The 18,410-nt window shown below is 45.3% G+C and overlaps 1 protein-coding gene across 9 annotated transcripts in view; it reads left to right on the top strand.

The window, feature by feature from the left end:
- LOC119457472 (neutral alpha-glucosidase AB) overlaps window positions 1–18,410 on the top strand; it is a 107,499-nt gene that overhangs the window by 28,914 nt on the left and 60,175 nt on the right. For 8 of the 9 annotated variants that reach the window (XR_007467695.1, XR_007467696.1, XR_007467694.1 and 5 more), the window contains 6 exons: window positions 975–1,079; window positions 1,574–1,649; window positions 1,894–1,911; window positions 7,240–7,413; window positions 8,835–8,999; window positions 15,726–15,938. Coding sequence is in view for 5 of the 9 variants with exons in the window: in XM_049670108.1 (XP_049526065.1) it covers window positions 975–1,079; window positions 1,574–1,649; window positions 1,894–1,911; window positions 7,240–7,413; window positions 8,835–8,999; window positions 15,726–15,938 (751 nt within the window). In the remaining 4 variants the exon portion in view is untranslated. The remainder of the gene's footprint in view (window positions 1–974; window positions 1,080–1,573; window positions 1,650–1,893; window positions 1,912–7,239; window positions 7,414–8,834; window positions 9,000–15,725; window positions 15,939–18,410) is intronic. The other variant, XM_049670109.1, reaches the window with a different exon arrangement.

The raw sequence follows: 18,410 nt of genomic DNA, 5'->3' as shown, positions 1-18,410 counted from the left end.
CACAATGGCACGCCATCTCAGCTTGGCCAGTCTTTGCACACGCGGCAGATTACCTCTAAAACAGGGCTTGCAGGCTGCGTATGTGCTTAGTCATGTATAGCCACGGCCGCACTACAAAAGGAGACGCGCCAACCTGCCCCCACTCCCTCTCTCCCCCGCACTGGTTCCGGCTTGATCGCGTTACCACGAGCTCGCTCCCCTAACCCGTTTTTCCTTTGCTCATGCGAGAAGGCTGTGCTCATCAAGCCGCCATCCTTCTCGGCTAACCCTTGCAAGCTTTCACTTGCACCTAAAGCATACAGCATGCGGGGCACGTAGGACCTTGTTTATTGCACTTGGACTTTATATGGAACATGATGCTTCAGTGGTGTGGCACGCAATACGAGGGTGTGATCCAAGCATTTGACCATCTGTGTCCACGGAACTTTCCAGTTATTGTCTCGGTATTCCTTCGTGGCGGCAGTGAAACTTTGTTATATTGAAATCATGTATAAAAACATTTCGCTATATTGAAGTTCAAAACACATGGTGTTCTATGGACAAGAAGTTATAAAAATGTAAATACTTCGTTATATCGAGAATTTCATTATATTGATTGAGGTTCAACTATTTCGATATGAGGCGCACTGTTACCTCCATTATTCACAGACCTAGCTGGCCAATTTCAAGCAGCTTTCTTTCTACTCCACGGATGCGAATGCATGTTTGCTTGGTTATTGAGGTGCAAGCTATTGGTGTTGTATTACTACATTTGAATAGATCTATATTATCTCGGACGTTACATCTAACAGACCAAGCAAGCATGCCTTCTCACCAACAGAAGAAAATGCTCCAAATTGACCAGTGGGGTTGGTCGTTGTATTTGTGGCTGCACTGTATTCATGGAAATGTGCCAAGTCTGAAAATGTGCAAGTGGTTGCACAAATTGCAGTAGGCTGTGCAAGAGTGTACTGACAACATTGAAATCGTCGCAGTGGCTCATCAGACCCAGTACGGATGTACAACCTGGATGTCTTCGAGTATGAAGTGGACAATGTCATGGCTCTCTATGGCAGTGTGCCCCTTATGCTGGCTCACAGGTATGCATGTTTCTTATTTGCATATTGCAATCTATTGAAACCATTTGTCATGGTGGCTGAGCTGCTATATGGCATTCTGCTGCTGAGCACGAGTTCGTGGGTATGATTCCCTGCCACGGTGGCTGCATTTTGATAGGGCTGTCGTGCAATACACCCGTGTACTTAGGTTTGGATGCACAATAAAGAACCCCATATGGTTGAAATTAATCCGACCCCCCCCCTGCTACGGCACCTCTCGTAGCCCAGTGTTGCTTTGGGGTGTTCAACCATGTGGTTTATTTTGATTGAACCTATTGAATTACTGAAGTAGCGCATATCCTAACAAATGCCAAGGGTGGGCAAGGTTACTCGTGAGATGCCAAATCATGTGCAGATCATGCCCCTGCACCATTTTGTGATGCAGTAAAAGTGTGCAATATGTTTCTTAAGTAAATTTGTTGCTCTTATCTTGCTGTACAAAGACTACGAGGTCATGAGTGATGGGGCTTCTGCAGTGAATCCAGGACGGTGGGAGTGCTTTGGCTGAACGCTGCCGAGACTTGGGTGGACATTGAACCAAACTCCAAGCAGGTCAGTAAGCCTTCGACCACCAGTTCTTATTTATATGTGTCAGAATTTGAAACTACAGTCCAGCTCGTAATAATTAATATTCTCGAGGCCTGCAGATTTTTCATTTGAACTGTCTATAGTTGAATGAAATGTGATCCAGAAAGGAATTCTAGTCAAATTCTTGGACAGATATAATTCAGGTATATTCAGAGCTTTGCAGTTGCATGGGTAGGGTTTTGAAATGAACCACTGTTGTCTCTTGCAGGAAGATGGCCATGACATGGTAAACACACCCAGCTGCGTCTTTCTTTTTGGCTATACAGCTGCGCCAGCCACTTCCTAAATGCTGAAATTTCGTGCATTAGTTTCTTCCCCCCCCCCCCCCCCCTCAGCTCATGTTATTGATTCCTTTTGAACAGTAATATCTTATGTACACTTTCATGCACAAAGTCAATTGCTAACAGAGAGCTTGTTGCACACTCCCTAAATCAGTACACTTCTTAGCGTGTACAGTAGAACCTCGTTGATACGATGCTGTTACGTACGATTGCCCAGCGCCAACTTTTACGATCGAGAACATAAAATGACCCGATACAAGTACGCTTCTTTTTTTACCGGTTCATACGTCCCCGGAAAACGCAATCTTTCGGCACCAACATTCAATACATCACCGAACGGCGATCTTATGATACGTTTTCTGGCTCCTAGATCTCATGTAAACAAGAAAAGGCACGAGGCGTGCGCAACAGTAGCCGCTTGCACAGCAGCTTCCCTTCAATATTCGCTCGCCCATCTTACGTGAAAACACAAGCACACACACAATTTCTTATTCCAGTAGCAGCAAATGTCATCCCGGGTCGTTGTGCGCCGCATTCATAGCTGTCTCTGCCAAACCTATTACGATAAGTTTCTTCACCTATCTGCTTCAGAATGCGTGGGGTGTAGTGTCGTTGGAAGCATACTGCACGCTTTTAATAACCAATACCCCAAACCCGTCGTCATTCCCTGCTGCAAGCAGCGCAAAGTGAGCGTCATGTTTCACTCTGGTGGCATCGTAGGCGTTTTATTCCGGCATCGCTCACCAGCATGATTTCGTTTTATTTCCCTGCGCTGTTTTAAGACACTACGCAATAGGAAAATGAAGACATGCATCTTGGGGTCGCTAGCACCCTGCCAGCTCGACACGCTCGGTGTCTCCTGCCACAACGATTCGCGCCGAGTGGGCACGTCACAACTTTCTGCTAAAATGCCCTACCCAAGGAAGCCGCTGACCCAGGCTGAATTCAAGAAGTGCAAATGTAAGCTTGCCGAAGCAGCAAAATTGACGACGTCTGTCTCGGTCCACTAGAACTCGTCGCGTGTCAGCGTCTCGTGCTGCAGTGATTTGCTAACGCTTCGCATTACGTAGTCGTCAGCTACAGCTGAGTGTGCCGAATTGTTTAGTGACTTTGATGGTACATTTTCCCGATTGTTACGTTTTTTGCAGCGTTTTTGTTTTTTTCTAATACGTATGAACGAGGTTCTACTGTATTTCTGTCACACAACAGAAGGACAGCCACACAACATTGACTGAGACGGCATTGATGGGAAGTGTTGCGTCATGACAAAATGGCACCCTTAATGGTGTAAATTGTGCTTCTAATAAGGCATTAAATTTACGAAACTACATGCTCAAGGGTGTAGTTTCTGCATCTCATACTCTTCACACTGTTACATTCTAGTTGAACCCTTACAGTTAATTTCATTTTTTTTTTTCTTGCGCTAAGTACAGTAGGACGCAGCAGGGACGAAACGGACACTGAATATGAAGCAGACATGAAGTGACACACGGGAGCGCAAACTACCAACTGGTTTATTGTCAGATCATTATACAGTATTTAAAACACACAACCGTATTGTGACTGCTTGAACTATGATTACAGCAGATACACTCGGATCGTGTTCTCACGTTTCTGGTTATGATTCTATCGGTGCATTCTGTGTGCCCATGTATGCCTTACCGCATTTAAGCGGAATCTTGTACACGGCGTTATTTTCACAGGTTACTTATTTTTGTGCGTATGTTAGGTTACATGTTTCCTGCGCCTTTTCGTTCTCTGAATTCACTTTCTTGCAAAGCCCTCTTTGCTTGATCGGTGCTGAAAAGAGCACTTTTACGTCGTGCCTTTCTGCCACCTTCTTTAGGCGGTGTGAGAGGTCCCTTACATCATAACACCAGAAACATAATCGTAACAACCAGAAACATGAGAACGCGATCTGAGTGTATCTGCTGTAATCATAGTTTACGCAGTCGCAATACGGCGTTGTGTGCTTTAAATACTGCAAATGATGATCTGAAAATAAACCAGTTGGTAGTTTGCGCTCCCGTGTGTCACTTCGTGTCCGCTTCATATTCAGTGTCAGTTTCGTGCCTGTTGCATCCTACTGTACTTAGCGCACACCAACTAGCCTAATTCATAGCCCTTCCTTACAGTTAAAAATTTTTAGAGAGTATGGTTTTGTGTGAAAAGCAGCGGCGACTTGAACATGGACGAACAAAAGAATTGCAAGGACGAGCTCTCATCCTTGTTTCTTCTGTCCGTCTCTATTCAAGTTGCATGCTGCTTTTCACAATGAACGTAAACCAGCTTACCCAACTTTCAGTCGTGTTGCAGTGTATGGTTTGCCAATACGGCTTTTGTAACTCCTCACAATTTATCAGTCACTAGTACTACTCAATAAATTTGGACAAAATATTTTTGAGAAATTGTGTTAGAGTTGCAGTAGTTCGTCTCTAACAGAAGCAAGAACTTCATTTCCCATGTTCAGAATACCCAGGTTGGTTTTGGTTTCTGCAATTTTCATGATTGTGAGTGCTGTGCAGTGTGCGGCACACAAGTTTGAGTTTGGTGTGAGTTTGGTGCTGCACTTCCTTATTTCTTGCTTTTCTCGCAAGTAAATTTAATTGCCTTTTTTTTTTAAGACTTGAAGCTATGAAAACAATGTGCCACTGCAGGACATACGAAAGGCATGGCTGTCAGAGATATAATACTGCTGGACTAGTATTCAGATTGTGTTTTACATCTACAAGTTTGTGTTCTTAATGCCAATTGCAGTGGCATGCACTTGTGAGCTGCATTAATGGCCAGTCAAAACTGACCATAACAGCAAGTTGTGCTCTTTGAAAGGACAGGGATGAATTTCTCTTGGCCGTTAGCGGCGTAATTATGAACTTGTGTTCATTCAGCAGAGGGATATTAAGGACAGTTTGCATATATTGAGCAGGAAATGCATTCCATTTAAAACAGACAAGTGGGAATGAGAAAGTCTGATTTGTCTGATACTCAACAAAGGTGATACTCAACAAAGGAACTGCTAAATCTTCGAACTGCTCAGGTGGTCATTGAATTTGTCTGGACAAAGTTTGACCTAAACATAACCTGCAGTTCCTATCAATAAGCAGAGCTTATTTAGTGCACTTGCAGAATTGAACATTGTTTTGCAGATATTGATGAACTTGGGCTTTAGATGCTTTAGAGATGCTTTCTTCTAAGTACTGAGACACGCTGCTGTTTGAAATAAGAATTGGATATATTAAGTCTGGCATCTTTGTTCATTTTATTGTTTTCATTACGAGTACAAATCTATGAGATATTAAAGCTATACATTTAAAGCTCCTGTTTGTTATCGTTTGCATACCTGGCATTGTTTACCATTGTATCGTAAAATGCTTTATTTTTAGCAGCCATTTATGATTGTCGTATTGACAAAAATATTGAACAATTTTTTTCATTTGCATATAGTTTAAGGCAAAACAACTTCAAAAGAAAGACAAATACAGTCACTGAACAATTTCTTGGGGTACAATTTTTGGGAGCCTATTGACGACATGGGCGTAGCTGTGACATCAACTGATAGAACCAATGTATAATGGCAACAATATCTTCGACAGCTTTTATGTGAATACAGTTAAACCTCTATATAATGAAGTTGGTAAAGTCTGCAATTTGCTTTGTTATATCAAAATTTCGTTATATTGAAATTTGAACTTTTATGCAAATAATTAGTCGCTGAAGATTTTTCAAAAAATAAGGGGCCACAAAGATTTCTGAATTATCAGGCAATTGGAAAAAGCAAACTTGAGAAGAAAAATGAAAACATTTTGGTGAATTTGAGAGTCGGTGACGAAAGATGCAGTTTCATGCCGTGCGGACATCTTCACATTGATGGTACAAAGCGAAGCCAGCCACACTTTCCCATCCACTCTGCCCGCACGGCTGATAACGTCGCCCACAGTGGGACGACGCTATCATGATAAGCGCTGGCACCGGGGAGCGACCGCTACGTCGGCCTCTCGCTTCATGTCTCCGAAACTCGAGATTATGCAACCTCCGGTACTAAATGTGCGGTAAGACATGCACATGATGCCACACCATCTCAGCACGCCCACTTCTTGCACAGGCAACAGATCGCCTCTAAAACAGGGCGCGCAGGCTGCGTATGTGCTCAGCCGTGCTGACAGCCATGTGTAGCCATGGTGGTGCTATAAAAGGACTCTCTAACCTGCCTTGCCCTTCTCTCCCCCCCTTTCTCGTGCGCACTTGAATGCGTTCTTACGACTTCATCTCTCGTCCCCACTTTCCCCTTGCTTGTGTGGAAAGACTGTGCTCCTCAAGTCACCATCCTTCTCGGCTCATCCTTGAAAGCTTTCACTTGCACCTAAAGCATTCAGCGCACACGCGGGGCGCGATAGAATCTTATCGCACTTGGACTTCATAGAGAACATAACATTGCTCTGTTGCTGCAGTCACTCTTGGTAGTACAGCGTGCGATTTGAGAGGTTTGTCTATAAGCAGCTGTTGTGATTCAACCATTTGACCATCTGTGTCCGCAGAAGTTTTAGTTTATTGTCATGGTATACCTTCGTGGCAGCAGTGCAATTTCGTTATACTGAAATTGTGTGTAAACACACTTCGTTATATTGAGGTTCCAATTACTTCTATGGACAAGAAGTTATAAAAAGTTAAATACTTCATTATATAGAGAGTTTAGTTTTATTGAAGTTCATTATATTGAGGTTTAACTGCATATTGTAATAATAAACTTCATAAACATTTTTACTTGTCCACAGCACAAATCATTGCTGCTGCGACTTGTATTGAGCAGAATGCCTGTTCAGTGTCCCTACAGAACAAAGTCTACGAATCTAATAAACGGTAAACATACTGGATATTTGAATCGTTTCTTGTATTTTTCAATAAATTTTGGTATTTTTTGCCTTCCACTGTAGTGTTTCTTACATTCTAAGGTTGGCAGGTCTGCATTTGGTTAGTCTTATAATTTCTTTACATTGACAAACGAAAGCTAGCATAGTGTTTCTGTAAATAAGTGAGTTCATTTAAAAGTTGTTTAGATTTTTGCAAATCTGATACACTTTAGAAATAATTGGTCCTTCAAACATTTTGCTCTACACATTAATGTCAGTTTAGTGATGCCATGCTCACTTTGATTTTGCTATACACTGCATGTGGCTGCCCAAGCACCTTGCTGGTTTGTGACCACACTAGGATTTAGCATCCGTCTCAGGACTTTCAGCAGTGTTAAACAAATGCTGCAATGCTTTTCACCACAGGGTGTGCTGTCGTCGGTGGTGGACTTTGTGAAGCGCAGCCCGCCGCCCAATCACCGGGAGACTCACTGGTTCTCCGAGAACGGCCTCATCGACACATTTTTCTTGCTGGGTCCAGGGCCCAAGGACGTCATGCGCCAGTACCGGTCCCTCACAGGAACCACACCACTGCCACCGGTGAGGTGTTGGTTTTGCTTGTCTATTGTAATTTGGTTGGTCTTGTTAGCGTTGCTTTTCTTTATTCTTTTGTTACTTGCATGACTTGTTGCCAGAGGTCAGCAAAACAAACAGAATTCACTTAACTGACTCGCAAAATATACCTTCACACTCGAAGCCAGTGGAATCTCAAACAGGCTTACTCAGACGCAACCCCTCTGAACTCACTCGCTTGCAAAACTTAGATTAGGACAAGTTCACTCACTCATAAGCTCACAAACTTTTGTTCACTCAAATTCACGGTATCACCAGTTTACTCACTTGCAGACTCATAACTTCAATTCTGGTTGAAGAAATACATACTAGTCAGATTCACTCAGGTTGCATAAAGTGTCGTCAACTTAAAAACAATTGGAATCAGATCTGATGCAGATTCAAATGAGCCCTGATTTACTGGGACATAACCTCAAACTTTAGCCAATACGGATCTCAAAGGCCAAACTTTTGCTGGCGGAAATCGAAGAAAACGTTATAGGTGTTGCCCCCAGCACTTTGGGTGGCCAATCCCATCGTAAAGCCACCAAGCCAAGGCACATGAAAAGTCAACATGGCCGCTTGGGCCGGTGTGGGGTGGCAGTTTGCAACGCATGATGGGGGAATGGTCCCACAGTTGTGACTCAACAGCGGGGTTACCAATGCATTGGGTCCTATGGGAGCACTGCCGGGACCCAATGCACCTTCGAAGCAGGCCAGCCTGTTTTTATAGCAGTCGTCGGTGACATATACCTCGGGAGACGCTGTGGTGGTGACGTGGTGCAGAAACGCAGTGCGATCGGAGACGCAGTGCATCGGAGACTCGCACAGTGCATCTCCGATGCGTCTCTCTCTGCATCGCCACGATGTGTTGCCACTGTACACGATCGCCACGTACACAATCACACATGATTACAAGTGATTAAGCGTAGGAGGTGACCTACTTTGTTTTCTACTTGTGTTTTGTTCTGTTCCTGTGCATTAATACATTATTCATCTACAGTCCAGCTCAGCAATAGAAGTTGGCGTATGTAGGCCGCCTTTAACTTTTGTGCAGTCTTTTCTTGAATATTTGTACAAGTCAATATTTTTGGGGTAACTGATCAGGAAATATCATTAGTAAAAAGGATTATGATGTGCTGGTTCACATCAAGTTGAACTTTAAATAAGTTTCCACCTACACACGCAAATTATGTTCCAACAAAGTGCTGATTTACTTCAGAAGTAGCACAGCACAATATTATATGTTATTATTCATAAGCCTTCCCGATTAGTTTATGTACATGTGTGGCACGAATCCTACTTAGCTAAGTGCTATAGGTCCACCTCAGTGGCTTCACAGTATTTGTTGTAAACTGCCTTGTCTTCTTTACTGAAATTCAAGTTCACATCGATTCTTTTGTGTGCAGATGTTCTCAGTAGCATACCACCAGAGCCGATGGAACTACAATGACCAAGATGATGTCCGCAGTGTGGATGCTGGTTTCGACGAGCACAACATTCCCTACGATGCGCTGTGGCTTGATATTGAGCACACAGATGGCAAGAAATATTTCACGTGGGATCCATTCAAGGTAAAGACATCCTTTAACAGCTTTAATCGTGCATTTTATATACACATGCACAGACATGTTCACATGCATTAGGGATTCTCAGACTGGGTGTTGTCGCGCCCAGTGCTGCTGCAGACATTACTTTACAAGCTGAGTACACTCAACGTCTGATTTTTCGGACTGCCTAGGGGCCACGAAAACTTCAGAAAAAATGAATGCATGCCTTTTATTGCCCCTAAGGGCTCAAATCGCCACAAGCATGTCCGAAACAGCTCTGAAGGCCTGCCAGTACACTTATCAGGCGTATTAGTGCTGGTACTGCGACAGGAGAGCGATGGCGGGTGCACACGTAAGTAAGGAATACATACTGTGGCCCGTGACAATTGCCCCTTCCAACTCTTGGTATGCTTCGCCGCATAACACTGCTGTATTGAGGCCAAGCTGACTTATGGGAACCTGCATTATGCAACGTGTCGTGCTTTCCAAGCTTCCAAGCCATTGGCAAGGATTACAAAGGCGGAGTCACTGCCATTGCTGACAGTGGCGAATTCTTTCAATTAAAAAAAAAAAAATCGCAGTTTTGCCCAAAAGGCGAACCATAGATTGCGATCGCAAATGCGTATACAGCTATACGAAGTAAGGTTAGTAGTTTTATCGGTCGTATAAACTTGCAAACATTCGCTTACTATCTAAATTAACAAGCGTGGTGTCGGCGCGCGCAGGCAAACATGAACGCATCACACTCGATGACCACGGACACTCGCTGTCAAAACGCTGGCATGAGGAAGCGCGGCTGCAGCAGCGAGCGAAGTTACCTTCGTGCCGTGTATCGCTAGGTGAGCGGCGAGAACGCAGCATGCACAAAAGTGTGAGCCACCGTTGCTCCTAGGCTCAGCTCCTGACGCAGATCGCTTTCAAGATAGAGCGCGCGTGGCCGCGCAATGCGCAGTTGCTGCTGGTGTACACTGCCACTCCCCCCCCCCCCCCCCCCTCCTGCCCCCTCAGACCCCTCCATGCGCGCGACGGAAAACTGCCCATGCACACACGAGATTGAGCCGTGATCGTTGGCGCCCCTTGGGCGCAGCCGCGCAATACGCAGTTGCTGCAGGAGTAGAATAATAATCTCTGGTTTACCAGCATAGTGGGAAAGTGCGATGACACCACTGCAGTGAATGAGCCAGCTTCGTATGTTCAGATGAGGACAGCGGCAAAACAAGTCCCGCATATCTGAATATTTTTAATTTTGCATCTTGCATTAGGCATGAAAATTCTTCCGCACCGCGGAGCTGCGACTACTTTTCCAACACACACTTTTTTTCACTCACAAGAAATCCTAACTGAAACAGGGTGTAAAAATCTTAAGTGTGGACAGCTGGTCTAGTTGGTTGTGATTAGCATTATGAAACATCATTCTAGCGCACAATTAAACACGGACAAAAAGAGGAACCGGCGTTCGTGTTGGCTTTCTCTTCTTGTCCGTGTTTAATTGTGCGCTGGAATGATGTTTCTTAAGTTTTGTAATAATCTTGTTACTAGTCCCGAAACATTGCAAACTAAGAGCGTGGTATAGAGAAGTTTTCTACACGTTAACCCTTTTTACACCACATCTGTACCACCTATCAAACAGAATTAAGACAAACTGAATTTAAGTAATCTTAGTCCAACAACATGTGAAAATGCTACAGGCTTATTCGGACATGTTTTTTAAAGCTCCTCGGATTAAGGGGGGACGCGGGGATCAGATCGCGAAAATCATGAGAAAAATCGGTTTTTGGAAACCCCGCATTTCGGTATCTGCAACGCCTAATCTACGCTGTATCAAAATGATTTGGCTGGAAACGCACTAAAAGTGCCCGAAAAAAATTAATTTGTCAGTGCGCAGGGCGAAAAAACAGCTTTAAATCGCGCAAAATCACCGCAGTTGACGGAGCCATATCTCGTATTTCCCGCCACCGAGCGCCGCCATCTTGGTATCGTTCGAAAGCTCAAAGTTTCGCCGTTCCGCTTCTCAATTCGTCGGTCTTCGCCATCTTGTAACAAACGCACAAACACAAAAGAATCGCGGGTCTGCTAGAGGTAGTCACACGGGCCCTCCGATGAAAGCGCGCCTGCGATTGGCTGCCGTGCTGAATGGCGTCTTCCCATTGGTTACTGCTGCGGCAGCGGGCAAGATGGCTACCGCAGTTGTTCGCATCGCAAACCATGCCGGCGTCTTCACTTGACACGCAGAATTCGGATTTCTGAGAGCGCCCAGTTTAGTTAAGGATCGTCGCTTGTTGGAGAAGAAAGTTTGGACGAAGCACGCCTTCGGAATACGGAAGCGCAAGCCTCCTACGGCGAGAAAAATACGGCGATTAGCGGAGGAGCACCCGACTGAACGTGCCGCGCTACCTTGCACCGTGGATTACGTGCCGCGCTATCTTGCACCGTGTGACTCAAGCAGCGAAACCGACAATCGCCCTGTGCCATCGGTACCGATAACGCAGTCGACGGAAGACGCGCCAACGGAAGCTCCCGCGCCTCGGCGTACGGCCGCGCGAACTAGCCGAGATCGTATCGACGCGGGTCGAAGGTCACCATCGCCGGCGAAGACGGTGTACTTAGTTTGATGCATCGTGCGACATGAACACGCCGCCTCTGAGCGAGCCCCAACCGTCGACGAGCTACAGTGTAATAACCGAAAATTCACCGGACAAATAGTCGCCCGAACGGCGCACCATTCAGACGCGCCTCGAGCCGCGTTTCGCGTCAGCGGTGACGGCAGAATCGCGAGCATGCAGCGTGCGCGACTCCCTTCGCGCGATGTCCGCAACTGAACGGAAGTTCAATTTGATGTACTAGCCAGGCTATTAAATTTTCAAAGCCCACCAAATGAAGAGGCAACGGTGCAAGAAGATGCTTGACAGCACTGATGCCAAAAATTACCGCCCTGATGCGCTCTAATAAACCTGCACTGCTTGCAAAACTTTGCAGCTCGTTTTCTCAATAGTGTTTTTTTGGTCGGTCACCTCGCTCGTGGAAAGCATAGCACAACAATGGCTGGACCGATTTTGATCCAGTTTGTTTTGCTGTGAGCCATGAACTGTGCTGCACATCAAGACAGTCTTGAAATGTTCATTTATTTTTTTATTATTTAATTACTTCACAATTACTGCATGGCTTTATGCAGTCAAACACAAGTTACATGCATGTCATGTTGAGTAAAAAATTATAAGGGCACTAAAAAAAAATCTAACACTGTCTTGATATAGATTAGACATTTGGGCAAACATACAAAGTATTCCCAGTTCCGTACCATGTTTCGTTACTGTGCCAGGCTTTCCACGAGCAAGGAACTTGTAAACTTTTGTAAATTCTTATAAAACAAAAACTCATGAAGATATCTTAATGAAATTTTGGATTTGTCCCTCTATTGCAATGTACAGCGTGTGTGCCAAATTTCAGCCCTTTCTGCCAAGAAACAAAAAAGTTAGTTTTCATCCCCTCCTCCCCCCTTAAGGGTTCAACTTCAATAGTCTATTTTTTTTTTTTTTTTGCTCCATTGTTCGTTCACAATTCACAAAATAGTGTGTTCACCACTTTGTTGATTTTGCTTGAAACTGGATGGTAAACTAGAAAAAGAGGGCATGGAAAGTACGGTTTATGCCTTTTTTTTTTAATAAAATAAATTTCAACTTTTGTAAAATTACTTGAGGACGATCTCTTGATGAACTTCATGCGAAAAATGTCTTCCTATACTCTATTAATAATAAATGTATTTAGTGTAGACTACAGTCGACGACCGATAATTTGGACTTCACGGGAACGTAAATATGTCCGAAAAAACTAATGTGCCCCCCCAAAAAATTTTTATTTGTTTTAATGCCCCTCTGCAAGGAAGAAGTGGTCGATTCGTTGCTGCACACACTTCAGGTTACGTGCAACCAAGTACACCTATGTTTCTGCTAGTTTTCTGTTGTTGCTGTACGATGATGCAAGGACTGCAAAAGCTTGAGTCAGATCCTCACGGCACATCATCATTCGAGTTAGTCGCTGTTTGACGGTGGGAGAACTTTCTCAATTTATTTCGCCATTGTTCAGTTCGGCACACAACACCGTGCTGTCGACGTCTGTAAAGTCTTCGAATGTAACTGCGGCAGGAATTGGCACACCGCAGTCTAGCAGGTCATCAATGTTGTCCGCATTTGAGCTCGTTGTGGTAGGTGATAGTTCAGGCTCTTCAGTTGCGGAGTCGAGGTCATTCGGACTGCGACTCAAGACTTATTCGGAGTAGGACTGCAAGGGGACCGTTGGTGCCATTTGACGCGGCCTATCGATAACTTCAGGAGAAAGACTTCTTGAAACTAGCAGAGCACTGTCTGTAACGCCAACTAAACAAACAGAATGGCGAGAGCGGTCTATGCGCTGGGATACCGGAATAGGATGTGCTGATCGCGAAGTTGATGCGACCTCACAATTCAGGCAAAGCCTCCAAGGTCAGCATTTGTAATTTAATCTGAGGTGTAGTGCTGCGACCGAGACAAGGCCTCAGGGATTACCGTTTTACGTTTAATCTCTGAGGCCATACTTGATGTTTCGTATCTCTGAGGCCATACTTCGTGTGTCATTGAGGTTGCCAGAGGAGATAATGGCGGCAGAATCCGCTTAGGCTACAGTTATGGACGCAGTCCGGATAATCGAATGTAGAGCTGGCGGCTGTGCGAATTACCGAGCATGTCTGGATTATCGGTGTCCGATTTATCTGTCGGGAACTGTATAGGAATTTTGATCTGCATCACTGTTCAACGGTGTAGGTAATTATCATGGCCAATGGCATACTTATCCTAATTTTGTTTATTAAGCAACTGGATTCTGCACTCGAGTTCAGCCACCCTGAAGTTCGTTGCTTTATAAGGCAGATACGAACACGCCACAAGAATGGCAGTGCCTGTCTCTGGCCCCTTGGGTCCCACCAGCTCAGAACTCGGCGTGTTGGGCTGCAACAGTTTGCATAATGTAGACGTCAGATAGTTGAGTGTGCCAAATTTTTAGTGACTTCAGATCGTACGTTTTTTGCTTTTTTTCCCATAACATAGGAACGAGGCTCTACTGTATATAAAACACTAAAAAAAAATAGAAAGTGACAAATATGGGATACAGTAAAACCTTGTTAATGCAACCCCCGTCAATTTGGAAAATCTGATAATTCGGACTCGTCCTCTGGTACAAGCAGGCGTATGCATTATTTAATGGACTCTAACTCTCGTTAATTCAGATGTGTTTGGCCGGACACTGGTTAATTTGGACAACTCTCGGAGCTTGGCAAGCGCAGAGTGCTGCAAATGTGGGACAAAATACAGCAAAAGCGGCGTTAGCATCCAACCAAAACAAAGTGGCAGTCCGCATCGCCATAGTTATCAACAGAAATCGTAAAGGAATGCCAAAACACTTTGTGCCTATTCGTGCCTTTATAGCCTTTGCGTTTACCGCCATGTATACAGAACTGCATGGTCGCCATACATGGACGCGTCGATAGTGACCGCGGTTTCGTACGCTGCAGTTGAGGTAAATAGTACAGTAGCCGACGGATTTTTCGGACTCCAAAAATTCGGACTTGTTGGATATTCCGGACTTCATAGATGTACCGGCAGGATTCCCATAGAGCTAATGCATTTTCGCGACCGATTTTTCGGACGAATATAGGTGCCAATGTTCGATTTTCCGGACTGAATCGCTCGCTCCGAGCCACGCTACCCGATCTAGGAGGCCGCCATGTTGGATTTTCCGCTGGCTTGGCCGGGCTTAGCTTCCAGTGCCCCCCTGTATAGCCTTCAAGATCACTACATGCACGGTATCCTCTCGTCTCCGAGGCCATGCCCGCTCTTCCTTGGCCGACAAAACGTTCCAAAAAGCGGCACTTGCTTTTTTTTTTTTTTTTCGGTCAGCTCGGCACTATCGTCATATCACTTTAAGCGGAAAGTGTCGGCTGCCCCGTACGCTGTGCGCGGGTGAAAGCTTGCGAGGGTCAGCCGGCAACCAATTTAATCTCACGCACGCGAGAAAGGAAGGCGGCCGGAGGCGCGCGCGGACTTCGTTCGCTCGCGGGGCAAGGGGAGAAGGCGGCGGAGACGGTGGGGAGTTGCATTCAGCTCTTGCGGCTGCTGCCGACGGAGCTGCTGCGCAGGCACCGTATCTTGAAAGCGATCTGCTATGTGGCCGAAGTGAGCGCCCGCGATCTGCGATGGGTACAAAGGGCGTGCGCAAGGGCGTGCGCAGTTTTTCGGACTGTTTTTCAGTCCCCGCGAAGTCCGGAAAATCGCTCGGCTACTGTAGTTTCGTTTTGACTTGGTGTGCGTGTTGGCCGCAAGCCTTCAGAACTTCATGGTCGCCGTCCATGATCGCATCGATCACCGCCGCAGTTTCGTCCACTGCGGTTGCGGCGAACAGATTCATTTTGACTCGGAGCAATGTTGTGCGTGCAATGTCACAAACACGGAGGACGCTGTTAAGTATGAAGAGTGCCGGCTACACCGCCAAGCACAGACGATCTGTTGGCGAGCAGCTCACTGGCGAAAAAATAATCGGGATGTGCGTGCGAAAGTTAAAAGCGGTTAATTTGGACATTTCTTTCAGTCCCGTGAAATCTGAATTAACGTGCTTTTACTGTAGTATACTAGGGATTAAATGACCATACAATGCATTATATGAAATTATAAACCTCATCAATCAATCAATGTCGTTGTCATGACTTCCCCTATCTCTTTTCAGTTCTCCCAGCCAGAGCAGATGATCCGCAACCTGACAGCCAAGGGCCGCCGCATGATCACCATCATCGACCCACACATCAAGCGCGAGTCTGGCTACCACATTCACTCGGAAGCCACTGAGCGGGGCTACTACGTCAAGAACAAGGATGGCGGAGACTTTGAGGGCTGGTGCTGGCCAGGCTCTTCATCTTACCTGGACTTCCTCAACCCCGAGGTGAAGTGTGTTGCTTGTATGCAGCCATTAACTTTTTTTTACTTTTCTGCTGCTGCTTATGTAACCGTTTTGCACGCTGCATTGGGAGGTGGTTGAGAGCACATGGTAGGAGTGTGGGAGAAGAAATAGGTGATGTCAAAAAAATGTGCCTCGTTTGGGGGGAGGGAGCGTTGCCGCAATGTCCTCTGGAGCTCCCTGGGAGTCTCCACAATGCCTTTTCCCCGCATACGCTTTGCAAAAGTGCAGCGCTTGCCTTTGTGCTCATGCGCAACGGTCCGGACAGGGAGTAGAGAGAGGAGGTGGATAACGAGTATAAATGGATGCCCTACACAACGACTACTACTACCCCGGGCAACAGATGAGGACCCAGTGGATAAATGTTAATTCAAGGTACGGTTCAGTACGTTTCTGCTATTTCTGGAAAAATAAACGTAGCTCGAATTTGTCATGCGGAGAACTGACGCAGGGCGTGCAAACGCAAAACCACAGTAAAGCACCGCAGTGTCAAGACAAAACTATGCAAATGGGCTGCCCGGCAAATGAGCACTTCTGTAACCGACACGGTATCTTAGTGGCTATAGTGTTGCTCGAGGTCACTGGTTCGATCCCGACCGAGGTGGCTGCATTTCGATGGGGGCAAAATGCAAAAACGCTTGTGTACTTGTATTTAGGTACACACCACAGAATACAGAATCCCCCAATACACAATCCCCCAATACAGCGTGCCTGATTATCAGATTGTAGTTTTGGCACGTATAAAGCACCATAATTCAATTAAATTTAACTCTTCTGCCATGATGCAATGCGCCGTGCCATGTTGAGGCAATGACGTTGCTGACCTTGCAGGCTATAAACAATGGGCCACAACAACGCCTCAAGCGAAAACTTCTTGCTGTGTGTTCTGTGTACTACATGGCAAAACACAAGTGCTGCACATAAGGGGAACATCAGCTTGCCACTCTTTTATTGCACGACGTGCTCAAAAACCTAAAACACCCCCCATCAACATCACCACAAATTACCGGTAATTAATGCAAACACTACAGAAAACTTCGCTTACATCGATTCCCACAGTGCGTGGGATCTGCATAACATAGTTATAGCAATATTCTCGTTGAATTCAAGAGATTAAGAATGGAGTTAAGCAGGCTATGTAATGCATAGGGCAGATAATCGGTGGTCTATTAGTTACAGAATGGGTTCCAAGGGAAGGGAAGTGCACTTGAGGATGGCAAAGAACTAAGTGGTCTGGTGAAATTTACGAAATTAGCAGACATACGGTGCACTCAGTTGAAGCAAGATAGGAATGATTTGAGGTCGATGGACAGAGGCCTTTGTCCTGCAATGGGCACAAAATAGGCTGATGATGATGAATTGTGCTGATACGAGGTGCATTACAAAACTTTTTTAAAGGAAGAGATTTGTGAGGTAACGCTCCGTAATACATTTGAGCCTCAATATAATGAAGTTGTACTTGCAGCAAAAAAAAAAAAAAAACGAGGTTTTTAAATTGCAAATTTCATTAATTAAAGGTTTTAAAGTTTCAGCAGTAAAAATCATTTCGCAAATTTCCAGAACATTCCAGGTGGGTAGGATCATGTCAGTAACCACTAATAAATGCAAGAAGGTAGGCCCATAATAGCATGGTTAGGAGCACGAGTAAGTGCAGTGCAGGTTGTGCCGAGAGCAATGCGTCGGCGTGGCTCACGGGCGTCTAAGAATAATGTGTTGTGCCATGCGTTGCCATAAATCTTTGACGCAGTGATGGACTCTGCTTAGTGCCCACAGCCGTCATCAGATGGCGCCCTCAAAATAAAAAGTGCAAAAAGATACGGATATTCGTCCTAAGAAAAGAACAATGTCTGTTTCTCCAGAAAGGTGGAGCATTGATGGCAATAGGAAAAGGCAGCTACACAAAGTAAGCTTCGTAGTTTTCAGTGTCACACGCGCTCAGCCAAAGATCTCAGCTTAATGACCAAAAACACTCTCAGTTGCAATGCGAGCAAATGTTTTGCACCATGCCTCGGAAACTTGAGATATGCAACCGCCAACACTAGATGCACTGGCGTTCCTAACCATGCTATTATGGGCTGACCTTCTTGCATTTATGAGTGATTGCTGACAAGATCCTACCCACCAGGAATGTTCTGGAAAATTGTGAAATGATTTTTACTGCTAAAACTTCGAAACCTTGAATTAACGAAATTTGCAATTTGAAAAAATTCATCAAGGCTCCAACCGTCTCGGCTTGGCCTTTGCAGTTCCGAAGATTACCTCCAAGATGTGGCATGTGGCCTGCATATGGAAAACGATGCACAGCTAAAGCAAGGGGTAGAGGAGAGGAGCTACATGCTAAGGGGAAAGGGCGGATAGGCACACATTTCATGCCCTCTCTCCCTTTTTGTGCATGCTTGATCACATTGTCATGCACTCACAGAGGCCCCACCCCTCTTGCACTGAAAGAATCATCAG

The sequence above is a fragment of the Dermacentor silvarum genome, chromosome 7 (genome assembly GCF_013339745.2).
Source record: "Dermacentor silvarum isolate Dsil-2018 chromosome 7, BIME_Dsil_1.4, whole genome shotgun sequence".
Lineage (NCBI taxonomy): Eukaryota > Metazoa > Arthropoda > Arachnida > Ixodida > Ixodidae > Dermacentor > Dermacentor silvarum.
Note: the sequence above shows the minus strand (reverse complement) of the source record. Positions and strands in the feature narration are given on the sequence as shown.